This window comes from Schistocerca americana, chromosome 4, assembly GCF_021461395.2.
Source record: "Schistocerca americana isolate TAMUIC-IGC-003095 chromosome 4, iqSchAmer2.1, whole genome shotgun sequence".
In the NCBI taxonomy this organism is placed as follows: Eukaryota; Metazoa; Arthropoda; class Insecta; order Orthoptera; family Acrididae; genus Schistocerca; species Schistocerca americana.
The window spans coordinates 846,054,393-846,071,971 of NC_060122.1; the positions used below are offsets into that span (position 1 = coordinate 846,054,393).

The following is a 17,579-nucleotide window of genomic DNA, read 5'->3' on the forward strand; positions in this document are numbered from 1 at the left end:
TGGGAATATACAGACGCTCCGTTCAGCACATTCTTAAAAGTGACCTCCATATGTACCCATACAAGATGACCTGTGCACAGAAGCTCACTGAAGAACACAAGCAGCAGAGACTGCTGTTTGCTCAGTGGGCGGAGGATAGGGAAGAAATTCTCAACAACGTTTGGTTTTCAGACGAGGCGCATTTTCCTTTAGACGGTGTGGTTAACAAAGAAAATGTATGCTTTTGGGCCACTGAAAACCCACAAGTGCTTCATGAACGACAACATTATGCTCCGAGGATTACAGCGTGGGCAGCAATTTTCAGTCACCGACTTATTGGACCCTTTTTCTTTGAAGAAACTGTGAACAGCGAGCGTTGTTTGAGCATGCTTCGCAATAGCTTCATTCCACAGCTTCTTGTTACTGCCTTACCCTTCAACACGCAGTGGTTGATGCAAGATGGAGCAAGGCCACATACTGCAAACACTGTGTTGGAGTTTTCACACCAACATTGCGACATGCGGATCATTTCACTCAGGGCAAAAATGGTTCAAATGGCTCTGAGCACTATGGGACTTAACTTCTAAGGTCATCAGTCCCCTAGAACTTAGAACTACTTAAACCTAACTAACCTAGGGACATCACACACATCCATGCCCGAGGCAGGATTCGAACCTGCGACCGTGGCGGTCTCGCGGTTCCAGACTGTAGCGCCTAGAGCCGCTCGGCCACCCCGGCCGGCCTCACTCAGGTTTCCAGGTCGCATCAATGACGGACAAAATTGGCCTCCCCAATATTCCAGACCTCAACCCATATGACTTTTTTCTTTGGGGGGTACCTAAAGGAAAAAATTTTCCCGAAACGTCCACGCGATTTAATGGAGCTCAGATGACTTATCCTTCATGCTTGCAGTGAAATTACGGAAGACATGTGCCGTAGGGTAATCACTAACTTCATTGTTCGTTTGAAGGAAGTTAGGAAACCAAATGGTGGACATATTGAGCAAGTGCTGAGTTAGAACAAATCTCCGTGGACGGCTCTTCATTGTAGTATATGTTACTTTCAGATTGTGTTGACAATAAAGTTTATATTCAAAAACAAAACTGTAACACATTTTGTGCGCCATCCTGTACATTCACAGAGCGTACAGATAAGTTACTGTACACTTTTTTTGACATCTTCGGAAATTCCCTTTTAGACTTTATGTTGATTTGAAAATAGGCCTCGGCCTGAAACTTGTCATCGAATGAAAAGTAAAATATTTGGAACTTGAAGTGGTTTTTCGTTCTGTTACTTCTGCTCCAGTCACTACGATTCCGGGCCGAAGACGTGTCTGGAGGAGCCCCCCGGACATAAGTGGGATACCAGACTGCCTATCTTCCGCCATACGGGCTGATAGCCAGGAGTGGTGGTTGGGGTCACAGCAGGACACCTTCAGTTGTCATCCACCGCTCCCTTACTGCACAGCATTACGTCGACAGTGTTCTACGCCACGTTTTGTTCCCTTCGTGTCATGCCATACTGGGTTTACGCTTCACCAAGATAATGTCCTTCCGGTCCCATGAACGTCTAGGAAAGTAATTCCATTGGAAGAGAAGAAATGGTGGAGGAAAAAAGGGGAAGAGGAAAAAGAAGATATCAAATGCTGAACAATATCAAAGGAGGCAAATATTCAGAAATGAAAAGACTGGCTATCGACAGACAAAAGTGGAAGAGGCTTAACCCATGACAAGACCTGTCGTAAGACAGAATACCATACATACATACAATGAATACCCTTCCGCACACGGCAAGAGTTTATTTGGCTTGCCTTCGTGCTCTCCAAACCATGTCTTTTCCAGCGAGGCCGTCGAATCTCTCCCGAACCGAGAACGTGTGGAGCTTTATGGGTAGCGCCCACCAACTAGTTCGGGATTTTGACAGTGTGACGCCCTAGCTGGACAGAATTTGGCACGATATTTCTCAGGAGGACAAACAACAACTCTTTAATTAGTGCCAAGTCGAGTAACTAGATGCATAAGGGCCACAGATGGACCAACGCGTTATTGACTTGCTGAATTCGAGATGATCTTTTCCTTGAATAAATCATCCAGTTTTTCTGAAACTGTAATCGTTTGTTTGTATATGTACGTCACATCTACGGTTTTCCGTCCCATTTGGATAACTCCTGGCGGTGAGTCGTGTTCTTTGTCTTAGAGTGTATTTACGCTCGTTCACTCGTGTCTTAAGATGTTACTGAGCCACAATGATGACATAATTTGAGCTTGTTTCGTAGGTTCGTTGCGATGTATAACGCACCGAATTGTCACAATTTTTACTTTCAAATATTCAGCGTGGCACTTTCTGTAACGTCTGGATGTTGAACAGGCGCTTTTACGTGTATGTCACCTGTCTCATCCCACCTTCCGGTGCCCTCACAATGACGTTATAGAGTGGTTATTCTGCTGTGATCGCATTCTGTGTTAATAAACCTCTCAGTGCCAGGATTTGTTGGGAGTAGTTCAGCCAGCATCAGATATCCACAATTTACGTCTTTCCGAGTGCTTAATTTCTCCTTAGGTCTAGCATCCCATATCTTACCTAACTTCTTTGTATTAACGTATCCCCGTATTATTGTGTTGAGGAGCATCTGATGCTTGACTAGACGACCAACAAATCGCACTCTTTTTTCATTATTTTCATCATGGCAGCGACAACAGCAACCGTTACAAAATTGTCTCGAATGAGAAACAGCCCACAGTTGCACTAAACTATGTTTATTTTAAACCAGAAACCATGGTCAAGGTTTAAAATAAACATAATTTAGTGCAACTGTGGGCTGTTTTTCATTCGAGGCACTCTTTTTTGATGACTGATTTCCACAGACTTTTCTTATCATCTACTGAGAAAGTAAAGGTAATGGACGATTCTGAAACCGTGAATTGTTTTCAAGTGGACCATGCGGCTTTACAAATTAATATATGATAATTTACAGCTTCAAGACCTCGTAATTGCTACAAGTATTAAAGTTACTTGTTTCGGCCGCCTTCTGTTGCGATAGTTAATCCACAAGCAGTTTCGTCCTTATTTGCATACTCAAGTTTTATGCATTCTGAACCCCATAAAATGATGTAAAGTTTGCCAACAAAATATGTTTCGTATCGTCGCATGCTAAAATCCTCTTGCCTGGGTGGATTAATTATAACATCGGATGATGGCAAAAAAACTGCCGAAGTCGGTAATGTGAATATTTGTAGCAGTATGGCGATGGACACGTCGTAAATTGTTATATAAGTACTGAGCGATGCCGAAAATTCTCCCTGCAATACCTTACCCCACACAACCGATCAACACTCAACATGAACATTATGGAATATTTGGCAGTGGTTTGTAACGAAGGCTGTGAAATGCGTGGTTAATGGCTCAAAATTCTCTTGATATCATACGGTACTTGGAAGTGTCCGTGCGACTTAAGTTAGCTATTAGGCAAAACAACATGGTTCGGAGGACACAGTAATGGCGTTGTCATATTGCATTACATTTACACACAGAAATTGTGAAGTTCGACTCCAATAATATTTCATTAATTATAGTTGATGTTGTCTTTAGTCCGAATTCTTGATGCAGCTCCCCATGCTAATCTATCCTGAGCAAGCCTCGTACCTCTGCATAACTAATACAACCTACTGTCATTTGAAACTGCTTACTGTACCCATCAAATTGTGTCCCTTTACAGTTTTTACTCCTTACACTTGTTTCTATTAAAAATGGACGGTTCCTGCATGCTTCAGATGTGTCGTATCAAAATAACCCTTCTTCTAGTTATAGTGTTCCATAGATGCCTTATTCCTCGAATCGACAGACTAGCTGTTCGACCTACCCATCTAATCTTCAATACTATTATTTAATAGCTTAGCTTGTATTCTTCCCTTGTATGAGCTCTTGTTCGCCACGTTTCGTTTCGATGTATGCTACGCTCCAGACTATGGGGATCCAGAGTACACATGTCGTCTCACGCTAGGAGTATTGCGCAACAAGAATCCTCAATTGTCAGATGATAATGCGTGTTCCTTGTTTCCTGCAGACAAAGTTCTGCTGCGGTGCAGTTAACAGGTGTATCACAATGTGCGAATAAATTGGCGCGCCAACTAAATGCATACTCCAAATTTCAAAGACACGGGATTAAGCTATTCTTATGGACAAAACGTATAAATTGCACACTGACAAATCGTGAAATTCTGGCAGTATTTGGACCAAATGCAATGTCGCGTCGAGCCGTTGTGAAATGTGAAACGATTTCGCCAAGGCCGCAGAGACCTGCATGATTCTAGTGAGGAATGAAGACCATCGACATCGACCACAGGAGATAATGTCCATGAAATGGGTAACTTAGATACAGATGTCCTCGGATTAGTAAAACGACTTAAATAACTTAATAAAAGGAAGTCTTCCCATCCAGATTGAATATAATTTAGATTCATTTCGAAGAATGCAGATGCAACAGCTTCGTACTTAAAAATCATATACAGCCACTCGCTCGAGGCAAGATCCGTACGCAAAGACTGGTAAGTTGCAAGGGTCACAGTCTAAGGGCGGCACTGACTTTAAAGGAACATCGCATGACTGTTCTATAGGATTCAGGTCAGGACACTCTGCAGGCTAGTCCATTACAGGGATGTTATTGTTCTGTAACCACTCCGCCACAGGCGATACGTTATGAAGAGGTGTTCGATCGTGTTGAAAGATGCAATCGTCATCCCCGAATTGCTCTCCAACCGTAGGAACCAAAAAGGTGCACGATTACACCATAACACCATCGCCCTCGAATTTTACAACACACGCTGGCAGATGACGTTCACCCGGCATTCGCCATACCCACATCCTGCCATTGGATCGCCACATTGTGTACCGTGATTCGTCACTCCACACTGCGTTTTTCACTGGTCAATCGTCCAATGTTTACGGTCCTTACATCAAGAGAGGCGTCGTTTGGCATTTACCGGCGTGGTGTGTGGCTTATGAGCAGCCGCTCGACAATGAAATCCAAGTTTTCTTACCTCCCGCCAAACTGTCATAGTACTTGCAGTGGATCATGATGCAATTTGCGATTCCTGTGTGATGGTCTGGGTAGATGCCTGACTATTACACATTACGACCCTCTTCAAAAGTTGCCGATCTTTGTCATTCAATAAACGAGGTCGGCCTGTACTCTTTTGTGCTGTACGTGTCCCTTCATGTTTCGACTTCACTATGAGTTCGAAAACAGTGGACCTAGGGATGTTCAGGAGTGTGGAAATCTCGCGTACAGACGTGTAACACAAGTGACACCCAATCAGCTGACCACGTTGGAAGTCCGTGAGTTCCACGGAGCGCGTCATTATGCTCTCTCACGATGTCTAATTACTACTGAGGTCACTGACATGGAGTACCTGGCAATAGGTGGCAGCGCAATGCACCTAATATGAAAAACGTATCTTTTTGGAGGTTCAAAAAAATGGTTCAAATGGCTCTGAGCGCTATGGGACTTAACTTCTGAAGTCATCAGTCCCCTAGAACTTCGAACTAGTTAAACCTAACTAACCTAAGGACATCACACACATCCATGCCCGAAACAGGATTCGAACCTGCGACCGTAGGGATCGCGCGGTTCCAGACTGTAGCATCTAGAACGGCTCGGCTACTCCGGCCGGCTTTTTGGAGGTGTTCGGATACTTTTGAACACATATTGTAGCTCTTTACTCACAAGAAGTGTTGAGTGCTATCGAAAAGGGATTTCAAACTAATGCGGCATTTATATATTTCCAGAAGGTTTTTGACACTGTAGCTCATAAGCGGCTTGTAGTGAAACTGCGTGCTTATGGAATATCGTCTCAGTTATGTTAATGGCCGGTGATTTCCTGTCAATGAGGTCACAGTTCGTAGTAATCGACGAAAATTCAACCATATGAACAGAAGTGATTTCTGTCATTCCCAAAGGTAGTATTATAGGCCCTCTGCGGTTCCTCATCTATAGAAACAATTTAGGAGGCAATCTGAGCAGCCGTCTTAAGTTGTTTGCAGATGATGCTGTCGTTTATCATCAGAAGATCAAAAAAAAAAAAATTGCAAGACAATTTATAAAAGACATCTGTATGGTACGAAAATTGACTATTCGCTCTAAATAATGAAAAGTGTGAGGTGCTCCACACCAGTGCTAAAAGGAATCCGTTAAACTTTGTTTACACGATAAATCAGTCAAATCTAAAAGCCGTAAATTCAACTAAATACCTTGGAATTACAATAGCGAACAACTGAAATTGGAAAGAATAGATAGAAAATCTTGTAGAGAAGGGGAATCAAGGACTGCAGTTTACTGGCAGAACACTTAGAAGATGCAACAGATATACTAAAGAGACTCCTTACAGTAGGCTTCTTTGGAAGTACTGGTGCGCGGTTTGGGATCCATATCAGATAACATTAACGGAGTACATCGAGAAAGTTCAAAGAAGGGCAGCATGTTTTGCATCATCGAGAAATAGGGGAGAGGGTGTCACGGACATGATACAGATTTTGCGATTGACATCATTAAAACAAAGGCGTTTCTCGTTGCGGAGAATATTGCCACTAAATTTCAATCATCAACTTCCTCCTCCAGATGCGAAAGTATTTTGTTGACACCGACCTACACATGGAGAAACGCCCATCGTAATAACATAAGGGGAAACAGAGCTCGCACGGAAAGATATAGGTGTTCGTTTTTTCGCCACGCTGTTCGAAATTGAAATACATGTAGTAGAGATCTGTGTGAAGGTGGTTCGATGAACCCTCTGTCAGGCTCTTAAATGTGACTTGCAGAGTATCCACGTAGATGTAGACAGATATAGAGGTGGATCACGGAACTGACTGGCAGCAATCGCAGAGTGACTATAGTGGACAGCGCTCAGTGGATGCTCATCACAGGCAGTCCTCATTCCATCGTCGGAAGCCGTCTGCGGCATTGGATATTGTGGTGAGTCAGGCTTCTGCCATCGCTGTCGGCTGCACGCAGAGGCGCAGCGTTTGTGGTGCCTCTGGACTTTGTTGAGAATCACTCCGTGGAAGGCGATCTATATTACTACACCGTTATACCGGAGCCCCATATCAGTTTCAGGTAGATCATATAGTGGCTTCCAGGGCCAACAAAAATTTGATTGTCAATATTTCGCGTAAATATTGTCAGAATATAACAATTCTAATTACTGTCATAGTCTAATTGTGTTAAAAGTCTAACTTAGCAAGGCAAGTCTTACAATCTGTGTGTGTCTCGTAGCAGTGTAGTTGACAGCATGCGAATACCCACACTATATTCGTCCAGTATTTGGGAATGAGATCACTTGAGACGAAATTTAAAACTTTCACGAAACTTGTTTTTCTTTGAAAATCCTCACAAAATTACGAAAGAAAAATGTTCACTTCTTACTACTCTTTTCGCTGTTCATACAATCAAACGTCAGCACCACACATGACGTTTAAATTCATTCCTTCTTTACTACCGACTTTATTCTAAATACACTTCGCAGGCAGTGAAAACGTATAACAATGAATATACCTGAGAAATTATATCATTGTAAGATATATAATTCAGCAGATATGACGTCGCAAATATTGAGAAGCGTGAAAAACTAGTTTTTGCTTGAAATGGACCTCAAATTACACGAACAATATTAATCCAGAATTTCATAATGAGAGCACTTAGTGGCTTCGAAAAAACGTCAAGAAATATTTCAAGCCTTTCGTAAATTTTTCCTCGCTAAAAGCTTTGAACCAAACATCTAACCCATTAACTGATTTGTAAATTAATGAGTCTTTTGAACCTCCTCGTTTGAACCTCTTTTATAGAGAGGAGTACGCTTCCCAAGAGAACCGGGAGTTCAGTGTTGATTTCCTGAGTTACATCATAAGGAACATACGTGGGTCCGTTATTTGACGTTTGCAACAAAGGGAGCGTGAATCGAATGGATACGCATCACCTCGCCTCCACGGACGAAATCCAAAATTGCGCTGTCTTTAGGGAATGTCATGGTCGCCGTTTTCTTCGCCTGTGAAGGTGTGACGGAGATGTGTGCACAGTAGTCATGGCAGATGCCACCACCTTTAGATTTGTACTAAGCAACAGTGACATAGCTGCGCAACGCCATAAACAACAAGACTCAGGGAAAATGAAGTACAGGCGTTAACCTCCTGCACGACAATACGACGCTTGACAGCGCACACTACTCAGTAATTGCCTCAACTTCGTCGATAGGAAGTTTGGGAGCACCCGCCATATCTTTCCCGTGCGATTTACATCTTTTCAGCAAACTGAAAGAACAGGTAGCACAAAGAGATTTACCAACGATAAGGGCGTTCACACAGCCTTTCTCGAAAGACTCAGCACGAAGCGGATTCCTATTTTCGAGGAGCAGAACTGGCAAAGCGTTTTGACCGTTGTTGACACAGAGTTTTGCTGAGTATTGGAAAATATTGCCATATATGTGTGTCACCATGAAGTATAGTGAGGCTTTCAGTAAATGTAGCTTGGTCTGTCATTCTAATGTGTAACTTATTTCTTGAAGTTCTCGCGTAACTTCAGCAAATATCTCTTTTTTGTCATAATGTCGGTAATAACGAGGAAAATTCAGTAGCTGTAAATCTGTCAATAAGGGATGTCGCTCTGGCAAACCAAGAACATCAAAGTCACATCGAATGATTGTCAATTTTATTTCGTAATAAACTAGAAAATTATTATTACACAATATAGAAACATATGTTTGCCATTTAGAAGTTGTACAAATACAGGGAACGAAGAGGCACAGACGTTTGCCACACTGGGTCGTACAAGGCCGAAGAACGAGGACATGTTCACTGATTCTGTGTGTGAGTGTAACAGTGCACATCAACATCCGATCTCAGTGATACAGTGCTTTACATCTAACAGATATGTAAAAATCTTTCCACCTGAACATACAGTTAATAAGATACAATTTAAAATGACAAAAAACGTGATTGTTTCCGACTTCCTTCACGTTGCTGCCCACTCGTGGGACGAGAGAGCATAATGCGGCGACAAGATCGTCTTAAACCTTCGCTTTACTGCGAAAAGTCACTCTCGCTCTGCACTTGTCCAAACTGTTCAAAGTAATGTGTCGGAGATGTTTCAGAAGTTGGTTTCACACCACTGGGTCGGCTGAAGCGTTCATCGGTGGTTAAATGTGCGGCAAGTTGTCGCAGACTATGAAGTCTGTCACGGCGTACTTGGTGAAACTGTCCCTGTCGCCCTGGCCCACGTTGACGATGTCCGTGGCTGCGTAGTAGTTCCCCCTCTTGCCGGGAGAGGCAGCGCCGTTCTTGTGGTGGTGCGGAGTCACGGGACGCGAGATGCTGCCCACGAAATGCAGGTCGTCGTGGAAACTGCTCACGCTCACGATCGAGAAATCTGCAACAGGAGAGGGCGCTATTAGCGTTCAGTTTTCGGTGCAACAGTGCTGAGTGGGGCTGAAGTGTGAAATGAACAGAGGTAACTCAGATAGCAACATCATTCACCATGCGCCAATCTACGCTGTTTATGGAACTCAAATATCGTTAGGTTAAAATCAACAGTCGAGATCGCAACAACAATTTGTTTATTGACCGGTTTCGGCTTATGGTAAAGGCATCCTCAAAAGTTTTATAATCCGTATGACTGGTGCAGGCGGCTGCTAAGTTTCTCACGTGATACCGCGATCCTGTACTATTGTGATGTCACGTAAAATAACGAGGAGCCACCAGCACCATACGGGTCCCAAAAATTCTAAGGTTGGCTTTGCCATAAGCCGAAACCGGTCAATAAACAAACGTTATTGCTATCTCGATTGTTGATGTTAACCTAAGGATAGCACCAGATTGCTCCACTCTATAGACAATGTTGTCTAAATCTTTTAAGTCAAATATCAATTTTCGTTCGGATTTTCAGCTGCACTCTCACAACTGTTCCAGAAGCTGGTTCTTCGATTGCCGACTCAAAAGAATGAAAGTAGCGAAAGAGCTGTTCTTGACTCAACTTCCACTCACACCTGACTCTACTATCTACAGGGGAAAGGCAAAATAATTTTTCAAGAGCAACTGCTTCAACAGTCATGACAGCCTACACAAAACAAGAAAAGACATAATTTTGTAAACGTTGTAGTCGGCGCAAATCAAAACCAAATGACTGAGATCGTCTTAAGCTTATCTACATCTACATCTACATCCATACTCCGCAAGTCACCTGACGGTGTGTGGCGGAGGGTACCGTGAGTACCTCTATTGGTTCTCCCTTCTATTCCAGTCTCGTATCGTTCGTGGAAAGAAGGATTGTCGGTATGCTTCTGTGTGGGCTCTAGTCTCTCTGATTTTATCCTCACGGTATCTTCGCGAGATATACGTAGGAGGGAGCAATATACTGCTTGACTCTTCGGTGAAGGTATGTTCGCGAAACTTTAACAAAAGCCCGTACCGAGCTACTGAGCGTCTCTCCCGCAGAGTCTTCCACTGGAGTTTATCTATCATCTCCGTAACGCTTTCCCGATTACTAAATGATCCTGTAACGAAGCGCGCTGCTCTCCGTTGGATCTTCTCTATCTCTTCTATCAACCTTATCTGGTACGGATCCCACACTGCTGAGCAGTATTCAAGCAGTGGGCGAACAAGCGTACTGTAACCTACTTCCTTTGTTTTCGGATTGCATTTCCTTAGGATTCTTCCAATGAATCTCAGTCTGGCATCTGCTTTACCGACGATCAACTTTATATGATCATTCCATTTTAAATCACTCCTAATGCGTACTCCCAGATAATTTATAGAATTAACTGCTTCCAGTTGCTGACCTGCTATTTTGTAGCTAAATGATAAAGGATCTGGCCGGCCGGTGTGGCCGTGCGGTTCTAAGGGCGTCAGTTTGGAACCGCGTGACCGCTACGGTCGCAGGTTCGAGTCCTGCCTCGGGCATGGATGTGTGTGATGTCATTAGGTTAGTTAGGTTTAAGTAGTTCTAAGTTCTAGGGGACTGATGACCTCAGTAGTTAAGTCCCATAGTGCTCAGAGCCATTTGAACCATTTGATAAAGGATCTATCTTTCTATGTATTAGCAGCACATTACACTTGTCTACACTGAGATTCAATTGCCATTCCCTGCACCATGCGTCAATTCGCTGCAGATCCTCCTGCATTTCAGTACAATTTTCCATTGTTGCGACCTCTCGATACACCACAGCATCATCTGCAAAAAGCCTCAGTGAACTTCCGATGTCATCCACAAGGTCATTTATGTATATTGTGAATAGCAACGGTCCTATGACACTACCCTGCGGCACACCTGAAATCACTCTTACTTCGGAAGACTTCTCTCCATTGAGAATGACATGCTGCGTTCTCTTATCTAGGAACTCTTCAATCCAATCACACAATTGTTCTGATAGTCCATATGCTCTTACTTTTTTCATTAAACGACTGTGGGGAACTGGACATTTTGTTTTGATCCACCTACCGCTTTGACATAAGACCAAAATTTCTTAGGATTTTCTGCCAAGTCAGTACATAGAACTTTACTTTCGAATTCGTTGAACGCCTCTCGCATAGCCTTCCTCACACTACATTTCGCTTCGCGTAATTTTTGTTTGTCTGCAAGGCTTTGGCTATGTTTATGTTTGCTGTGAAGTTCCCTTTGCTTCCGCAGCAGTTTTCTAACTCGGTTGTTGTACCACGGTGACTCTTTTCCATCTCTTACGATCTTGCTTGGGACAAGTTGTGTCAAAACAACGCAAAACTACGGCAGGTGAAGTAACTGCAGAGCTCAATAGCCATCTTCGTGACCCCGTATCTATCGACACTGTCCGCCGAGAACTCCGTAAAGCGAATATTCGTGAACGAACGGCTGTACCGAAACCATTGATGACGACAACCAACGCAAAGAAGCGTAAAGCATGGTGTCATGAGAATAAATCGTGGACTGCTGAGCAGTGGAAACACGTCATATGGTCCGATTAAACATAGTGCAGAAGAGAGGAGGAAATTGAAATGGATTAGTGCCTCTAATAATGTGGCGATGTTGTGTTTTCAGATAATAAATACATTGTCTTCCATCCCGACGGTTCTTCCCCTCTCATGGTATTCGGTATACTGTCTGCCATAACGTTAGAGAAAAGACATTCCAACAGCAGACTGATTACTGAACAGAGAGATCCTTTTGAAAGATTTTTTTCCAAATAATATATTTTTCATTTACACGTTAAAATAATGAATGGATATATTCATTATTTAGAATGAATTCGTGGTCCAGAACGAGGCGCAACATAAATGACCAAGCAGCAGAGCTACTGCGAAAGTGAAGAAGAATGCATAAAAAACGAAACCTGAGTCTCTTGAGCAAGGCTAGAGTAGAGACACGGTGTTAGTTACGTATTGCGGAGATTCTCACTGAGGACCGATATTTTAGAGACACCACTCAACGTAGGCAACATTATGAATGAATCCATCAACTAAAGATGTAAGTGTAACACAATATTTGAGTGTAGTCTACACATCCACCCACCCACACACACACACACACACACACTGATGGGCCACAACATTATGACCACTGCCCATAGCAACACTGGATGAAACCTGGCGGCGTTAAAGGCAAGTGATGTTGTAACAAAACTATGTAAGCGGAGCAGACACGGATGGAGCATCACCCCAGCAAAGATGTGCGTTGCAAATGAAGAAATCCATTGAGATAAGCGAGTTTGTCAATGGGCAGATAGTTATTACGCAAGGTCTGTGAACGAGTATTTCGAAAACAACGAAGCTGCTCGAATGTTCACGTTGTACTCTCGTGACCATCTACGGAATGAAGCAGGAGTACATTGAAACTACCAGTAGGCGGGACGTCCATGACTCTTCACAGAACGTGGGGATTGGAGGCTAGTCTGCTCTGTAAAATAGGATAGATGGTGATCTCTGGCACCTCTGCCGAAAGAGCACGATGCCTGTGCGCGCCGAAGTGTTCCGGAGCGCACCGTTCATTGTAAACTGCTGAACTAGGTTGATGCTCGTCTCCACAAACGCCTTCATCGCACCACAGACAATAGCTGGCGGGTGCAGTATTGCTCTGTGGGATATATTCCGCTACGCTTAGATAGGACCTGTGGTAGTAATCGAAGACACGATGACAGCTAGGAACCACGTGTATCCCTTCGTGGTTGGTATGTTCCGCGACGACAATGTCATCTTTAAGGAGTATAACTGTCCGTGTCTCGGAGCCAGAACCGTGCTACAGTGGTTTCAGGAGCATTGCAGCGAACTCACTCTGGTATCTCGGCGACCAAATTCGCCTGATGTAAATCTGATGCAACCCATATGGGTCTCTATAGGGTGCCATCTCTGTGTACTCAAATCAGCTGCCCGTTAGATAGTATCGGAGGTTCCATGCGTCTTTTCGCGGATGATGCTGTAGTACACAGAGAAGTTGCAGCATTAGAAAATTGTAGCGAGATGCAGGAAGATCTGCAGTCGATAGGCACTTGGTGCAGGGAGTGGCAACTGACCCTTAACATAGACAAATGTAACGTATTGCAGACACATAGAAAGAAGGATCGTTTATTGTATGATTATATGATAGCGGAACAAACAATGGTAGCAGTTACTTCTGTAAAATATCTGGGAGTATGCGTGCGGAACGATTTGAAGTGGAATGATCATATAAAATTGTTGGTAAGGCGGGTACCAGGTTGATATTCATTGAGAGAGTCCTTAGGAAATGTAGTCCATCAACAAAGCAGGTGGCTTACAAAACACTCGTTCGACCTATACGTATTGCTCATCAGTGTGGGATCCGTACCAGGTCGGGTTGACGGAGGAGATAGAGAAGATCCAAAAAAGAGCGGCGAGTTTTGTCACAGGGTTATTTGGTAAGCGTGATAGCGTTACGGAGATGTTTAGCAAACTCAAGTGGCAGACTCTGCAAGAGAGGCGCTCTGCATTGCGGTGTAGCTTGCTGTCCAGGTTTCGAGAGGGTGCGTTTCTGGATGAGGTATCGAATATATTGCTTCCCCCTACTTATACCTCCCGAGGAGATCACGAATGTAAAATTAGAGAGATTCGAGCGCGCACGGAGGGTTTACGGCAGTCGTTCTTCCCGCGATTCATGCGCGACTGGAACCGGAAACGGAGGTAATGACAGTGGCAATTAAAGTGCCCTCCGCCACACACCGTTGGTTGGCTTGCGGAATATAATTGTAGATGTAGATGTAGATGTAGAATTAGATGACCTGTGCGTAGACGTCTAATGCCACATACTACCTCAAACCTAGCTCTGGCAACAAAGTTTTGGATCTGACATGGACAAACAAGCTATTAAGCACACGGGTTCCCAAGCAGAGGCTGCGTTTCTTGACTTCCGCAAGGCGTTCGATACAGTTCCCCACAGTCGTTTAATGAAGAAAGTAAGAACAGATGGACTATCAGACCAATTGTGTGGTTGGATTGAAGAGTTCCTAGATAACAGAATGCTGCGTGTCATTCTCAATGGAGAGAAGTCTTCCGAAGTAAGAGTGATTTCAGGTGCGCCGCAGGGGAGTGTCGTAGGACCGTTGCTATTCACAGTAAATATAAATGACCTTGTGGCTAACATCGGAAGTTCGCTGAGGCTTCTTGCGGTTGATGCTATAGTATATCGAGAGGTTGTAACAATGGAAAATTGTACTGAAATGCGGGAGGATCTGCAACGAATTGACGCATGGTGCACGGAATCGTAATTAAATCTCAATGTAGACAAGTGTAATGTACTGCTAATACATAGAAAGAAAGATCGTTTATCATTTAGCTACAACCTAGCAGGTCAGGAACTGGAAGCAGTTAATTCCATAAATTATCAGGGATTAGGCATTAGCAGTGATTTAAAATGGAATCACCATATAAGTTTAATCGTCGGTAAAGCAGATGCCAGACTGAGATTCATTGGAAGAGTCCTATGGAAATGCAATCCGAAAACAAACGAAGTAGGTTACGGTAGACATGTTCGCCCACTGCTTGAGTACTGCTTACCGGTGTGGGATCCGTACCAGATAGGGTTGTCAAAAGAGATAGAGAAGATCCAACGGGGAGCAGAGCGCTTCGTTACAGGATCATTAAGGATTCGCGAAAGCGTTACAGAGATGATAGATAGACTCCAGTGGAAGACTCTGCAAGAGTGACTCTCAGAAGCTCGGTACGGACTTTTGTTGAAGTTTCGAGAACATACCTTCACCGAGGAGTCCCTCTCCCTCCTACGTATATCTCGCGAAGAGACCGTGAGCATAAAATCAGAGAGATTAGAGCCCAGACAGAGGCATACCGACAGTCTTTCTTTCCACGAACAATACGAGACTGGAATAGAAGGGAGAACCGATAGAGGTACTGAAAGTAGCCTCCGCCACACACCGTCAGGTGGCTTGTGGAGTATGGATGTAGATGTCCTGTCAAGTGATCCCTTCTTTTAGTCAAGAAGTGCCACATATTTCTTCTCTCCCCAGTTCTATTCAGTACTTGCTCGTTATTTTCATAGCCTACCCATCTATCCTTCAGCATTTTCTGTAGCAAGACGTTTCAAAAGCTTCTACTCATTTCACTTCTAAACTGTTTATCATCCATGTTTCATTTCCATACATGGCTGCGCTCCAAATAAATACGTTCATGAAAGACTTTCTAACACCTAATTATATATTCCACATTCCTTGCCATTGCCAGTCTACATTCATTTTTCTTCTCTGTTTCGTTCAACACCAATTATTTTTCTGCCTAAACAGCAATACTCATCTACCACTTCCATTGTTTCGTTTTCTACTCTAATTCCCCCAGCATCGCATGATGTAATTCGACTACATTCCATTATCCTCATTTTGCTTTTGTTGAAGTTGATTTTACATCCTTCTTTCAAGACACTGTCCATTCCGCTCAACTGTTGTTCCAAGTCCTTTGCTATCTATCACTGAAAGAAAGGAAAGACGTTGTGGTACTGACCGGCGAAGTCGTGGCTCTTGCTGGGCGCGAGCAGGCAACCGTACTCGTGCTGTGCGGAGAGCAGCTTGTAGGGCTCGTGGTAGACGCTCGAGTTCTCGCTGTCGTCGCCGTTGCTGCCGCTGCCGCTGGCGCTGTCGTCTCCGCGGCCGCCGTACAGGCTGCAGACGGCGGCGTGCGGCGCGGGGGAGGCGCGCCTGGGGGCGGCGGGGGCGGTGGGGGCGGCGGCCACCCTGGCGTGGCCGGCCACCCCCAGCACGCGCGCCAGCACCGGCGGCGTCGACAGCTGCAGGCCGCGCATCGAGACGCCGCCCCCGGGCGCCGCGCGCGGCAGTCCGCCGCCGGACGCCGCCCCCGCCGCCGCCGTGAAGCCGCCGCACGGCTTGCCCGCCAGGAGCGCCACCTTCTGGCGGCCACGGCGCACCACCAGCACGGCGGCCGCCGCCAGCGCCAGCAGCATCAGCGACGCCAGCCCGCCCGCCACCAGCCCCACGTACGCCTGCTGCGAGCCCGTCGCGTTTGTCGCTGCCAACCATGGTTACAGTCAGAAAGTAGAATCTAGTACAGTTGTCAAAAAATGTCTAAGAGAGTAAAGAAGAATCGGTCGGCAGGACATATTGTGAGCCACAAAGGACTTGTAGGTTTGATAATGTTACAAGTTTGAGGGGAGAGGGGTAAAACTGAGGAGGGACAAAAAGGATGGTTACAATAAGCAGGTGAAGTGGATGGGGAGTTGAGGAGTCCTGCAATGGATAGACTAGCGTGGAGAGGGGCGTCAAAGCAAGCTTCTTTCAAAATGGTTCAAATGGCTCTGAGCACTATGGGACTTAACTTCTGAGGTCATCAGTCCCCTAGAATGTAGAACTTCTTAAACCTAACTAACCTAAGGACATCACACACATCCATGCCTGAGGCAGGATTCGAACCTGCGACCGCAGCGGTCGCTCGGTTCCAAGCTTCTTTACTCCAGTACGAAATTCGAATGATTAGCTCGACTCTGTCGGCACAACCTACTATTGTGTCACTACGAACAACAATTTATGAAGAACTGTGCAACTCTTATTACTGTTCTCACACACTGTTTGTGCGAAGATGGAGAACGAGTGACACAAACAGTCATGCACTTGCTGTAGGTAAGCTAACTATTAATTTAACCTCAACCGCATCTCAGATGCCTTATCGGTTATCTGTTACTGATCTTATGGTATTCAGTCCGAAGATTGCTTTGATGCCTCTTTCCACACTAGTCTATCCGTTGCAAGCCTCCACAACTCTCCATCCACTTCACCTGCATACTGTAACCATTCTTTGTTCTGCCTCCTCAATTTATCCAGTAAAAGAAAGTCCGGTAGAAAATGATACAAATAAGGTCTTTGGAACAGTTATTAATTGGTTTTCTATAAATGGCTTGCTCTGAACTTTGAAAAAACACAGTATTTCCAATTTTCTGCTGCAAAAAGTATAATTCCTTCAGTAAACATAACACATCAAAAGAAGTCAGTAGCCTATACCATAGATGAATTCTTGAATATGAGTAAATAAATGTGGAGATATAATATATGCATTTTGTGCCAGGGAATGGGATAGACAATAGAAGTATCTGGGTATAACACTCTAATGAAAAAAAACTT

At 44.4% G+C, this 17,579-nt stretch overlaps 1 protein-coding gene across 1 annotated transcript in view; it reads right to left on the bottom strand.

Annotated features, from left to right (window-relative positions):
• Positions 1 to 8,657: 8,657 nt before the first annotated feature.
• Positions 8,658 to 17,579, bottom strand: part of LOC124613858 (epithelial discoidin domain-containing receptor 1-like) — a 63,830-nt gene continuing 54,908 nt past the window's right edge. The window contains exons 10-11 of the mRNA XM_047142583.1: positions 15,952 to 16,473; positions 8,658 to 9,391 (exon numbers count right to left, since the gene is read on the bottom strand). Of these exons, the coding sequence (XP_046998539.1) occupies positions 9,162 to 9,391; positions 15,952 to 16,473 (752 nt within the window). The 3' untranslated portion in view covers positions 8,658 to 9,161. The remainder of the gene's footprint in view (positions 9,392 to 15,951; positions 16,474 to 17,579) is intronic.